This window comes from Petaurus breviceps, unplaced genomic scaffold, assembly GCF_028583685.1.
Source record: "Petaurus breviceps papuanus isolate PSGF00001 unplaced genomic scaffold, PetGlider_PUasm1.0 90701, whole genome shotgun sequence".
Classification (NCBI taxonomy): domain Eukaryota; kingdom Metazoa; phylum Chordata; class Mammalia; order Diprotodontia; family Petauridae; genus Petaurus; species Petaurus breviceps.
In genome coordinates this window covers 9,253,676-9,266,304 of record NW_027187316.1, presented here as the reverse complement: position 1 = coordinate 9,266,304, position 12,629 = coordinate 9,253,676, and the positions used below count along the sequence as shown (strand labels likewise).

The following is a 12,629-nucleotide window of genomic DNA, read 5'->3' as shown; positions in this document are numbered from 1 at the left end:
GGAAGAGATAACTCAACACGGGAAGTGACGTAACCGTTAGCCAACTGGAATTGTGGGAACCGTAGTTTGTCATGAACTCCGAAAACTCCCCCTACTAGAAGATTGTTATGTTGAAAGGGTTTGAGTGTTTACTCTTGAAGACTCTGGTCTTCTTCATGCGAAGCTGCTCTGCCTGGGAAATGTAGTTTGCATCCCCCGGCTCTGTTTGGAAGATGGAGCAGGAAAGTGAAAAAAGAGATTTAGTGTCTTTCCCGGAAGAAGGATCTAGGTGCCAACACTGGTTGGCTGCCCTCATTCCAGAGTCTGGGATCCCTCCAGCCCCGATTAAAAACAGACCAACTCTATGGTCAAATTAGCCTAGAAGGATCAGCGTGAGCATCTCTTTACGGAAGGGAGTGCAGTTGCGCATGCTCAGTAAAGGACGTAGGAAAGATGGCGGAACCTGAGTGAGTGTTGACCGTTCGTCGTGTGCGGACCATCCGCCAACATCCACGGGTTTGGGGTTTTGTTGCGGGGCAGGAGAGGGTGGGGACTTTTGGGTTCGTACTAGGGGCCCCTGATGTAAGTCGGGGTGTCTTCCCACCTGCTCTCGGGCAGTGAGGCCCGGCTTCTCTTCCCTCCCTCCCCCTCCCTCGGTCTTCACTGCTCTGGCGTCGGCCCTGGCCAGGTCCTCTCCTCTACTTAATTCCAGCTGTGACACCAAAGCTCTGGGGCGGGGGTGGGGGGGTGGAGTGCGGTGTGAGTGCAGCGGGCAGAGAGACAGAATGCAGCGTCTTCTAGTTTGGGGAGGGTGAACAGAAGCAGCCAGCTTTTAGGTAATCTAGGCACTCTCAGGTCGAAATAAGCCTCCTCAGGCACGTGGAGGGGGTTTTTGTGGGGAGGGGCGGTTTTGGAAAATGAACTGAGCAAAAGGGCAAAGGTTCGGATCAACGAATTGTACCCTGGTGGGGAGGTAGGGGTTTTAAAGAACGCACCTACACGGGGGCTTCTGCCTTCGTGTTCTCCATTCACTTCTTCCTCTTGGAGCCCTTGAGCTCCCTTAAAGGCCCGAATTAAGTGCCACATTCTTAAAAGAGGCATTTCCTGAATCTCACAGTTGTGTTAGACTCCACCTTCCCCCATGCCTTTGTACTTACATTGTGTCCTCTATATGATTTTCGACAAAGTATTGCATGCCTTCCCCTGGCTTCTTGAGGCCAGGATTGGCCCCCTTTTCTTTATGTATTTCCAGTGTGGCACATAGTAGATGCTAAATAGGCGACTGGTTGGACACACTTAATTGAAATGTGGCCCTGGGCAAATCACAACCCCTCAGCCTGTCACCTCTTATGTATAATGGAGTTAGTGTTAGGCACTTACTTCCTTAGTATGTTGTGAAAAATCAAAAGGTATACACATGTAAACAAGGACCCTGTAACTGAGCTTGCCGGGGGAACTCTCGACCCCCTATTAAGGGACTTTTTAAATCTTAAAGTTTTTTTACTATTTAAATGCTAGCTATTGTTGTTGGGCCTGAGCCCTCATAAAAAGGCATGCAGCTTCAAGGCATGATAATACATTCAGAAAGTGCAAAACAAAGTGAGATTTGAGGGTGAGAAGCAGGAAAAGTTTTCTGGGGTTTTTTTGTTTGATTTGGGTTTTAAAGGATTAATAGAAACTAAACTAGGAAAGATGTGGGAAGGGGACATTCTATTAGGGAAGCTGCCTGAGTAAAAGCACAAACTGTAAGAGTCTGCTCAACTGCCAACAGCCTCTATTATACTCATTGTTCTCCAACTAGGCCCAGAAAAAAGATTCCTTTGGTTCCAGAGAACCTCCTGAAGAAGAGGAAAGCTTACCAAGCCCTCAAAGCAACTCAGGCTAAGCAAGCCCTTTTGGAAAAGAGGAAGGTAAGGATTTGAGATAAAGGAAGTGAAGAGTTAATATCAGTTGGTCAAGCATTCTGTGCTGTCTTGAGCATGGTTTTTACCCAGTGGGCTCATGGGTGGCTATGTGGTGAAATGCAGTAAGGTACTGAACTTGGAGTGAAGGAGGCCTGACAGTATTGGGGTAACTTTGGGCCTATCACTCTTTTAAAATCTCAGTTTCCTTATCTGTAAAATAGACTAATAACACTAAATGTACCTTCTTCACAGTGTTTTTGGAAGGCACAAATAATAAGATCGTGCATTTAAAAGATTTTGCGCATTGTAAAGCCCTTATAGTTGTCAGAATTATTATTAGTCTCCTTTAAACCTTATTAGTTATTTCATTTAATATGCAGATTCTTTGGTCCATATTTTATTTACATTTTCTTTCCATTAATAAGCATGTTTTGAGTGCTTGCTTTTTGTAAAGCTCTGTAGAAAGTGCAACAGTCCCTGGAAGACATGCAAAAGAAGAACATTGTCGTTGCTCTCAGGTATCTTACAGGTCACACACACAAACACCAATTGAAAAAGAAGTTGGAGACAGTTCTTTAATAAGTGTAATTCTCCAAAAGAATGAGGGCTTCTTGAGAGGGAAGGAGGAGAAAGGGCTACTTAAGTTTTATCTTAGTATGTTATAGTACCAAGTATTTACTAAAGGCTTGTTGGAGGGCAGTGTGATATCTAAAATGGGAAGGGGTGGTTTAAAGATAGGGTTGGAGTGAAATGATAGCAATCAGAAGAGGCATTAGACATAACTATGTTTCAGATTAGAATATAAAACTACCTCTAGCCTTTTCCAAGTGGCCTGGGTCAAAATACTTATTTAGAACTTTCTATTAAAAGTCTTGTCTCTAGGAAATATTGCTAAGATAACTCACCACCCCTTTTTCATCTTTGTGCTGCTTTGTGTATTTTGGGCAACTTTTCTATTCAATTATTTAATTCATCTGGTGTTTCTCAATAGTGCACTTCTAAGGTGGCCAAAGCCCTAATGCAGCAGCTAGGCAATAAATGTTTGGAGATGAAAAATCCTGGGGGCAGGAATAATGTTCTATATTCATGCCAGACTCTTTGAAAATAGAATTTTTTTGTTTTTCTAAATAAGTACATGCGAAATTTTTTGTTATCAGTTCAATACTAGAAATCTAGGCCCTGAGGAGGTATTGTGCTTGTTTGTTGATTGCTCTTTTGTCCTGGGTCTCTTGACTATTCAAGTTAGTTTGGACCTCACTTTTTTCACCTGTAAAACAGGAAAGTATCTTTGTTCTCTCCGTTACAACACTGACTAATACTAACTAAATTAGGTTCTAAGAAATAAAGGTAACTAGAATGCAGACCAATAAATATTTGCTCTTTTGTCTACTCTCAGCAAAAGAAAGGGAGTCAGCTCAGATTCAGGCGGCTGGAATCATTTGTCCATGAATCCCATCGGATTATCCGAGATGTAGCTCGTCTCAAGCGCCTGGATTCGAAACCTGGGTGCTACGTGCTGAAGGATGCACATCGTCTGGCCTTTGTGGTCCGCATGGAAAGGTGAGCCTCAGTAGGGATGGGGTTACCCTAGTGAAGGTTCTCAGACCCCCTGCCAGGATCAGGCAGGTCAGTGAGTTCTGCTGTTCTTAGTTCATAGCACACTTGCCAGACTCATACCAGGTATTTGAATAAGCTTTTCTTTTAAACTAGTCTCACAACTGAGCTTAGTATGATCATTGTGGCCTTTTTTTTTTTTAACTTTCCTCTACAAACTAGCCTTGAGTACTAACAATTCTTTAATTAATAGATGGACCATGGCTGCTTACCAATAAAAAGATTGGAACAGGTGGGGATTATAATGGGAGGACCCAGGGCAGAGACTGAATTCCAAAGACTTACTAATTGATTACCAGAGATTTTGGATTTTCCTTGAAATATGATCTTAGAATAAGAATAATCTTTTTTTTTTTTTTTTTAAGCAATTGGGGTTAAGTAACTTGCTCAAGGTTACACGGCCAGGTGTTTCTGGGTGGGTGCTAAGTGTTTGAGCCCGGGATTTGATCTCCAGGTCTTCTCCACGCTAGAGCCGGTGCTCTTACTTGCTGTGCTACCTGGCTGCCCCCGAATAAGAATAATCTTAAAGATCATTGTGTTCTGTCAGTTTTATAGATGAGAAAAACAAGGCTTAGAGAAGTTGAATCATTTGCCCAAAGTCCCAGAGCTAGGAAGTGGTAGAAGTGTGAGTAGAGGCCAGGCTTTCTAACTACCATGATTTTCCCTCTACCTCTTGCTTTAGCGTGGGGTCTGGGCTGCAGATTTTTGTACATCTAGTCGGCACATTTTTTATTGAGAACCTAACATGAATCTGGGGGCACAGTGGTAATAGGACAGAATAGTTAAGTAGTAGTTTAAGAATGCTATAGAAGAGAAAATACAGAGATTGGTTACTGTGAGGGTTCAGAGATCTTTTAGAGAAGACTTTGGGTCTTGAAGCATTGTTGAGAGGTATTCTAAACAGGTTGGATGGTATGGGTGAAAACACTAGTGGCCTCTGAGTGTGGTCAGGAGGACGATCAGATTATGCCTTTGAGTCTCTTCTGGTTCTTTTATCTTGTGATTCTGAGGCTGGAAAGTCAAGTGATAAAGAATTCAGCGTTAACTATGTTCCATTTAATGTGACATCAGGACATCCAAGTAGAACTATCCAGCAAACTCAGGTGATAAATCTATACTAGAAATTGGAATTGCTTCCCCATTTACAACTGATTATGTGTTTAGTGTGAGAGAATTATCTGTTCCGAAGATGCTTTTGGAAAATATTATTCATGGGGTGGCTAGGTGGTGCAGTGAATAGAGCACTGGCCCTGGAGTCAGTAGGACCTGAGTTCAAATCCAGCCTCAGACACTTAACACTTACTAGCCAAGTGACCTTGGGCAAGTCACTTAACCCCAATTGCCCTGCCTTCCCCCCTTCGAATAAAATAAAGGAAAAAAAATATTGTTAAGCTTGAACCACCTTATTCAAACAAGGGTACTTTCGAATATAGAGAGAACACCAGACCAGAGAAAATCATAATGAAAGCTTTTTAATTTCTTGCCACAAAGAACCCTGTTGGTCACAGAATGATAAAACTGAAAGTTGGAAGAGTACTTTCACCTAATCCAGTCCATATCTATAAACCTCACTATAACACTCCACAAGGAGTCACTGGTATTTCTTAAATAAGGACTATAGAATTCACTCCTTATTAGTGTAAAAGTCCTTAGAAAATTTAATCAGCTCTAATGATAGCACAACACCTTTAGAATTGAAGGAGGTTAAAGCTTCTCACCTTTCTTCACTCCTTCCCCCTTCCAATTTCATCTAAGACTGTTTTCAGATACTTCTAGGAATCACCAAGAAAAGAAAAATTCATAAGCTCTGAGGTGGAAGTAATACTAAGACTATCTCCAATTTTTACTGCACAATTCTGTCAGATCTTCCTGAAACAGTGATTTGATTCACATAATTCCTCTGTTCAAAAACTTCAAGGGGCTACAAGATTAAAGATCCAAATTCCCCAACATGACATTAATAGTTCTCTATAAATCAGACAAAACCTACGTTTCCAGGCCATAGTCCACATGTGATCCAAAATCAGGATTTTTATCTTTTTTGAGCAATTTTAACTCTTAGAAGGCCACTGTTTGCAGAAATCAGCAATCCATTGTCTGAATTTGGTAACATTACTCATTTTGCAGATTAGATTAAATGACTTATCCAGAGGCTCACAGCTAATAATGGCAGGACTGAGACTAGTGGACCCTAGGCACTTGAAGCTCTCTAAAGAGGCCGTAACGCACTTAACAAGTTAGATAAATGCTAGCTATTGTTCCTTTGCTTTCCTCTTTTGACTCTTCCTTGTTGGATTTCTGAGAACACTTTGTTTGGAAATTAGATTTCTCAATTTCTGGGGAAATAGTCTTGTTGATTGGGGGGAAGGGCTGATTTTTCCAGAGAGCCTTTCCAAGGCCTACTATTGTCTGTACACAGGAGACTAATTTCTGTACTATCTTTTATCAGGATTAATGGAGTGAGTAACCAGGTGACAAAGACAATAGAGGAACTTCGTTTGAAGAAAATTTATAGTGGTGTCTTCATTAAAATGTCTCCAACTTCTTTAAAGAAACTACGCATGATAGAGCCTTATGTGGCTTGGGGGTGAGTGATGAGTTCCTGGTAACCATGTGGGGATGGGAGGAGGGAGTGGGGAGCCAAGACAGGGACAGAGGTTGTGAATTAGATATAAGGGAGAACTGAGTTGGAGGAAAGTCGTAGAGGAAAAACCTGGTGGTCTTGTTCTTTAGTGTCCATTTTACTTTTGGAGGAAGAGATGTTATTGACTCTCTTTGGAGTGTGTGATTCAGGGAGGGAGCAAGAGCATGGAATTAGCTGGAGGCCATACAGAAAGTAAGGTGTATGGGGATTTTTTGGTTGTTTTTCTGTTTGGGTTTTTTTTTCCTTAATTTTGAGTAAGGGAGGACTGGCTTACATGTATCCCCTGCTCTGTACCACTGAGTATTTGTCTAGTGTATTTCAGGAGATGGTTAATGGTAGGTGCTGAAAGGTTCAAAATTGAAGGTAGCAATATTAAGATGTGACAAAATTACACTGAGAATTGGGTGGGATGTGTGCTCAGTCTTGGGATTCTAGGAAGCAGAATTTGCAGAAGGGTAACTTTCCTGGTAGAGGGGGGAATGAGTATTTTTACCAGAAGAAAACTAGAAACACAGATAGTTTGAGGCAGCAGCATGCAAATGTCCTGTGAAGCAGCTACTAAGGCCAACTATAACCACTTCTGTAATGAAATTTTCCCTTGACCTGTCTAAGGTTCCAGAAGACACTGCTTTTCTGTTTAGCTCCCAGTTTTGTGCCTTCCGAGCTCATGGGGTGGTATGGGGACAGGATTGCTAGAGCATCATCTTTGCATTTATCGTATTCTGGTTCATCTACCTCTGTAATTAACAACTTATTTTTTCCTTCTTTTCACAGATATCCTAACCTAAAATCTGTCCGTGAGCTCATTCTGAAACGAGGACAAGCCAGGATAAATAATAAGAAAGTCTCTCTAACAGATAATACTCTGATTGAGGAGCGTCTAGGTGAGAATTGAATCATAGGCATAGTGGAGGTGAGAAAGAGCAGATTGTAAAAATTGAGGGGAGAAAGAATAAAAGACAACGGTTTAACAAAACAGGTTCAGTGGAGGTTTTTTAGTAGGAGTAATTGAAGCTTGTGTTTTTTCAGGGAAGTTTGGTATCATTTGTCTGGAAGATGTCATCCATGAAATCTGCTCAGTTGGAGAACATTTCTCTCAGGTCTCAAGGTTCCTGTGTCCTTTCCCCTTGTCGGTAGCCCGCCATGCTGCCAAGAATAGAGTGGGTTTTCTGAAGGAAATGGGCAAACCTGGCTACCGAGGCGAAAGCATCAATCATATCATTCGGCAGCTGAACTAGGCCCAGGTAAGAATGGACTTATTCCTAAAGGGCTTTAGAACCCTATTGTGGCATCTACCAAAAGAAAGAAAATATTATTGAACTACTGGTTTATAAGAAAGAACCCAGACTTTTTAGTTGGTACATATAGAATTGTCAGCTCCACTCCCAATACAGTGACCTTAAGTTGACCTGTGACTTAGCATTCAAAGTGTGTTGCTCTCTTGAAATCTTTAAAAGCAGAATAGGACTCTTGTTTCTGTTCTTAGTTATCTGTATACTGATTTAAGGTAAATCTGTGTGGAGGAAATGAGTTAAACTCGGGTGATTTTTGGTTTGGTTTTAGGGGTCTTAGGGTATGAAGATCCAAGGAATAGGATAAAGAGCTAGAAGAGGCTTAGATATCATCTAATTTAATTCTTTCCTCCAGCCCTTCCCTTATTTCTCCCCTCCCCCCTCTTATTTTAGAATTGAAGAAACTGAGGAGGCCAGAGAGGTCTCACAAATCAAAATTGGAACCTGAGAACTCCAGCTCCCAAGCTAATGCTTCTCCCAGTACTGTACATATACTGAATTTTGAAGAGGCAATCCTTCCTCTTTTGAATCTTGAGACTACCTGATAATTTACTCTGGTTGCTATAAGTTCCTATTAATTCAGTTACTTTTTTTCTCTAGGATCTCAGAAGATTTTTGTCTTTTCTGAGTTTATGCCCAGTATCTTCAAAGAAGATTTCTTTTCTGCTGGAACTTTCTCTGGAAATTAATGAGATAGAAAAGAGTATCACCTATGTAGAAGGAAGTTTTCCTCAAGGAAGAAACCATATTGGTTTATCCAGCCAGCTTCATCTTGGATTAATGTCTCGTGACTGACTATCTATACTTCACATTCTAGGATTGGAAGCTAGATTTCAACCCATCCCAGTTTCTTCATGGTGGCCGCCCATCCAGAGAGCAAGCAGTCATTAGCCACAGGTGGTTCTCTATTCCCAGGGTTGAATGTTACACTTTCTCACACTGCTTTTCACTTGGAACAAGACAATGGAACTTGATCTAGGTTTTCAATGACTTTCAAATATAATGGATCATCATCACTGGGACTCTTCATGTTTTTAATGATACCTCTATGACTCATAGGGTCCCACCTAGCAATTATGTTAGTCTGCTTCCCATACTTTGGTACCACTTTGATGCCCTTGCTGTACACCAGGTCCCATTCCTTCTTGCCATTAAAGTCAAAATATTGACTGTAGTCCTCCACTAACTTAGCCCTTTTTGTGTCAATATGAATCGAATTTACTCTGACTGCTTTTCATTATCCTTATTTTATGGTCTTCCTTTGCCCCTTATCTTTTCCCCATAAGCTAAGGTAATAAGTAACTAATTATTAAAGTATCCAAAAGGGGTAGTAATAATAATAGCCAACATATAGGGCACTTTAAAGTTTACAAAACACTGTAATTAGGTTCTGTCATTTAATCCCTACAGCAGCCCTCTGAAGTAAATGCTCCTTAAGCCCTATTATACAAAGAGAAATAGGTCTCAGAGAATTGAAGTGACTTGCCCAGGGTCACATGGCTAGGACATGTGAGAGGTGGAATTCAAACCCATATTTTCTGATCCCAAGTTCAGCACCATCTACAACAGCACACAACAGGTAGATTTCATGTGGTCTGAGTCAGTAAGTTTGCCCAGCTTTATGTGATTCTGGGGCAGAAGCTGAAATAAGCATTTATTAATTGCTTATGTGCTGAGCACTTTATAGCTGTTCTCTCATTGGATTTTGTCTTGAGAACATGATAGGAACTTTTACCCCTTCTTTCTGGGCAGCTCTCATCCCTTGAATCTTATCTCACTTTCTAATGCAATAAGATGGAGAGCAGACATCTTTGACACTTGGGAATACGAAGCAGCAAAATTCTTAACCTAGGCTGCCATTTAGTGAAGTGTGGTGATGAATGTGTTGTATTTCTCTACAAGAGTACCACCGCTTCTTTCCAATGGAAAAAAAGAATAAGCAATCTTGAAATTTTGGAGACTTTTAAAATCCCCTGGAAGATTAAGTAGGTTTGTGCTAATTTTATGGTTAATGGTTTAAATAAGTGGGAAATTAGCCAAGGACTCCCTTTTCCCAGGTTATAATGCTTACTGGAAACTGTCTTGACTGGCATACCTTTGTTAGGGTATGTGTCTTTCAAGTGTCATTGACTTAAAGACTATATTAATAAAGCTATTTAAATAGGAAGGTAAGATGTCATTTGTACTACCAGTTTCTGAAGTGAAGATTAAAAACTTTCCTTACTACTGAATTATTTCTGTTTTGTTTATATTTTATTCATGTGCCACTGTTTTACAGGTGAGGAAAATGAAGCATTTGGAGGTTATGACTTGCCCAGGGTTGCATAGCTAAGTAGAGTCAGGTTGGTTTTGAAACTGGAAGTTGACCTTTGACAGTTTCGGTAGGGCTGATATAAGGCCATGTGAGTGAGAAGTATGGCACCTTAAGAATTTTCTGGTTGAGTTGAAATTGGAAGGCTTTTAGAGAATATACTTTACAACTCTCTTTCATTTTAGAAATAAACCTGGTTCACGGAAATTGTAACTTCACAGTTACAAGGTAATGAGTGGCAAAGCTAAGGTTTGAACACAGGTCTTCTGGCCCATTCCTTTTTGCTAAAAATCATAGGTAAATAATAAAGCAATGTAAAACAAGTTTCTTGCCTTAAAGGGCTTATAAAGTCTAGCTAAGGATTGTAATGAATATTTGTAGCAGGGGCAGCTAGTGCAGGTCTGAAGTCGGGAAGACTCATCTTCCTGAGTTCAAATGTGACCACAGATGCTAGCTGTATGACCCAGGGTAAGTCACTTAACCTGTTAAAAGCTGAATTTCCTCATCTAAAATGAGCTGGAGAAGGAAACCACTCCAGTATCTTGGTCAAGAAAACCACAAATGAGATCAGGAAAAGTTGTACACAATTGAAACAACAGATAGTAGTACACATGATATAGCATTTTTATTTATAATCTCATAACAGTAAACTCCCATTTGGAAACGGCCAAGACTGCTGGTTAGCAAGCTCTTGAAAGTCAAATTGTGGATTTTCATGTCTTCAACCCCGGTGTTATAATCTATACGTATTTTGCACTATGGATGGTTTGTACTTAGAATGGCTTGAGAAATGTAGAGAATTCTCACTTCATAGTCTCAAAAGTTGTCAAGTCTGTAGCTTTGTAAGCGTTTTTTCATAAAGTATTTAAATTCATTGCCTCCGAGTCCGGCCCTCGAGCGAATAGTTTTAGCTTGTCTTCGAAGCACAGAAACCAAAGCTTCGGTTCAGGTAACCACGGCTCAAATTAGTACAGTCCTTTCAAAGGCTGTAAAGCATTTTTCTCACCACAACCCTTAGAGGTGGGTAAGAGCAAGCATATGGCATATGGCACCTGCCTGGAGGAAACTGGCCCAGAAGTGAACGGACTTGTCTAGCTGAGATAGCTCGAATCCAGGCTCTCGGCTGACTGCAAGCGCCCTTGGCGTTCATTAACGGTGGGAAGGATGAACACGCGACTGCCGGAGGCCGGATTCACAAGGTCTCTCCCCCCGACCCTGTCCCGTGGTTAAGGGGCCCAGCCGCGGCCTCGTCGCTGCGGGGTGTCTAGGGCGAGGGCACTGCGGGGCTGTCCGGGAGCCGGCTTTCCCAAGGCTTGGGTCTCCTGGGGATTCGCGATGCCGTGGGCTGCCTGCAGGTGGCCGTGATGTGCAGCTTCTCCAGCCCGGGAATGTCCTGGCCATGCTGAACCAGCCGCAGAATCTCCGGGAGAGACACCGCGCGGGACGGCTCCGGGGCCTCCCCGTCCTCCTGCGGCAGCGCCGGGCCTCCAGGGGCGGCCAGGCTCTGGTCCGGGGCGCAGGGCCGGGCTGGCCCCTCCAGCTCAGCCTCGGAGCAGCGCGGCTCCCGGGCCCCGACTGCTCCTCCGGGGGTGCTCGGGACACCCTCCTCCTCCCGCGCCGGCGGCCCGGGGACGCAGGGCCTCACTGCATCCACCGCAACCGGGCCAGGGGCCAGGTCCTCCCCTCCCTCCGGACCGAGCCCCGGATCCTCCTTTCCCATCGGGCCGGGCTCCGGAGCCTCCCCTCCCGTCAGTCCAGGCTGCATTTGTGGCTGGCCGCTTTTAGTCGCCTCCCAGGCCCGGTCTGATGCTAAGGGCGGAATAGGGGCCCTCGGCTCAGGAGAACAGGGCCTAACGTTCTAAAAGGGACCAGGCTAGCTAGACACAGCCCAAGCCCCTCCCGTGCACAGCAGCCTCCTGTAGGGGTACGGCTGCAAAGACTCAAACGAGGTAAAGCAAAGCCGGAGAAGGCGTGAGAGCTCCCACTTCCGATTTGGGAGGCCCGGAAACACGTGACAGGGTTTGAGAGAGGAACTGGGCCCTACCAAGTCAGCCCCGGAAGGGGAGCACAATCACAGAATCGGAATGTCTAGGCTAGAAATGATCAGAAGACCTTAGATTTACATAACCTCAGAGGTCATATTTTAGGCCAAAACACTCCCTCACGTTTTAAAGATGAAGAAACTGAGGGTCACACAGGTAGCAAGAGATGTCAGAAATACACTCAGATTCCCGACTCCTAAAGCAGAGCTCTTTCCACTGCACCAAGACAATACCGTGTTCCCCCATAAGACCTATCCCGAAAATAAGCCCTCCCCTTACTGTGTAAGATTCCTCTAAAATAAGCCCTCCCCCGAAAATAAGACCTATTGAGATTGCTACTGTAGTGAAGGTGATCCCCTGCGCTACACGCTACATTACGGTACCCTTTGCACGCCTGCGCTCCGAGCTGCATCCAATCAGAGCTGCAGCAGTGAGCACGTCATCCTGTTCTTCCCCAGTGATTTGCTTGCTGGCGCCATTGAGAGCAGTTTCCCGGAGGAGAGCTGAGGCAGGACAACATAAGCCCTCCCCTGAAAATAAGCCCTCTGGTGTTTTTCTTTCCAAAAAAATTAATAAGACTGTCTTATTATCGGGGAAACACGGGGTAGTTATTCATTTCTGTGCAGCACTTTAAAGAGTTTTGTGGTTCAGTCATATCCAACTCTTCATGACCCCATTTGGGGTTTTCCTGGCAAAGATACTGGAGTGGTTTGCCATTTCCTTCTCCAATGTGTCCCCATGTTGCTTGGAGGAAGAACTGAGCATAGGGTTAAGTGACATGCCCATTGTCACACAGCAAGTAAGTGTCTGAAGTCACATTTGAAATCAGGTCTTCCTGATCCA

At 43.3% G+C, this 12,629-nt stretch overlaps 2 protein-coding genes across 4 annotated transcripts; one reads left to right on the top strand and one right to left on the bottom strand.

Moving 5' to 3' along the window:
* Positions 1 to 291: 291 nt before the first annotated feature.
* On the top strand, positions 292 to 8,607 carry RPL7L1 (ribosomal protein L7 like 1). 3 transcript variants are annotated; one of them, XM_069065935.1, is made up of 7 exons: positions 292 to 446; positions 1,781 to 1,889; positions 3,280 to 3,443; positions 5,947 to 6,084; positions 6,916 to 7,025; positions 7,171 to 7,385; positions 8,251 to 8,607. In XM_069065935.1, the coding sequence occupies exons 1-6, from the start codon at positions 433 to 435 to the stop codon at positions 7,377 to 7,379; spliced, it is 744 nt and encodes a 247-aa protein (XP_068922036.1). In that variant the 5' UTR covers positions 292 to 432; the 3' UTR covers positions 7,380 to 7,385; positions 8,251 to 8,607. The 3 variants fall into 3 exon arrangements, with proteins under 3 accessions (XP_068922036.1, XP_068922035.1, XP_068922037.1); XM_069065934.1 differs by having other exon boundaries at positions 8,034 to 8,607; XM_069065936.1 differs by lacking the exon at positions 8,251 to 8,607 and adding an exon at positions 7,827 to 8,134.
* A 1,739-nt stretch (positions 8,608 to 10,346) lies between these two features.
* On the bottom strand, positions 10,347 to 11,788 carry PEX39 (peroxisomal biogenesis factor 39). Its single transcript, XM_069065937.1, has one exon. The coding sequence runs from the start codon at positions 11,507 to 11,509 to the stop codon at positions 11,009 to 11,011; it is 501 nt and encodes a 166-aa protein (XP_068922038.1). The 5' UTR covers positions 11,510 to 11,788; the 3' UTR covers positions 10,347 to 11,008.
* Between the last annotated feature and the right edge of the window lie 841 nt (positions 11,789 to 12,629).

Coding starts and splice junctions, on each gene's coding strand:
- RPL7L1 (XM_069065935.1), top strand. Junction 1,890..3,279: donor CCCTTTTGGAAAAGAGGAAG/GTAAGGATTTGA, acceptor GTCTACTCTCAG/CAAAAGAAAGGGAGTCAGCT. Junction 3,444..5,946: donor TTTGTGGTCCGCATGGAAAG/GTGAGCCTCAGT, acceptor ATCTTTTATCAG/GATTAATGGAGTGAGTAACC.
- PEX39 (XM_069065937.1), bottom strand. CDS start 11,509: ATGCAGCCTGGACTGACGGGAGGGGAGGCTCCGGAGCCCGGCCCGATG.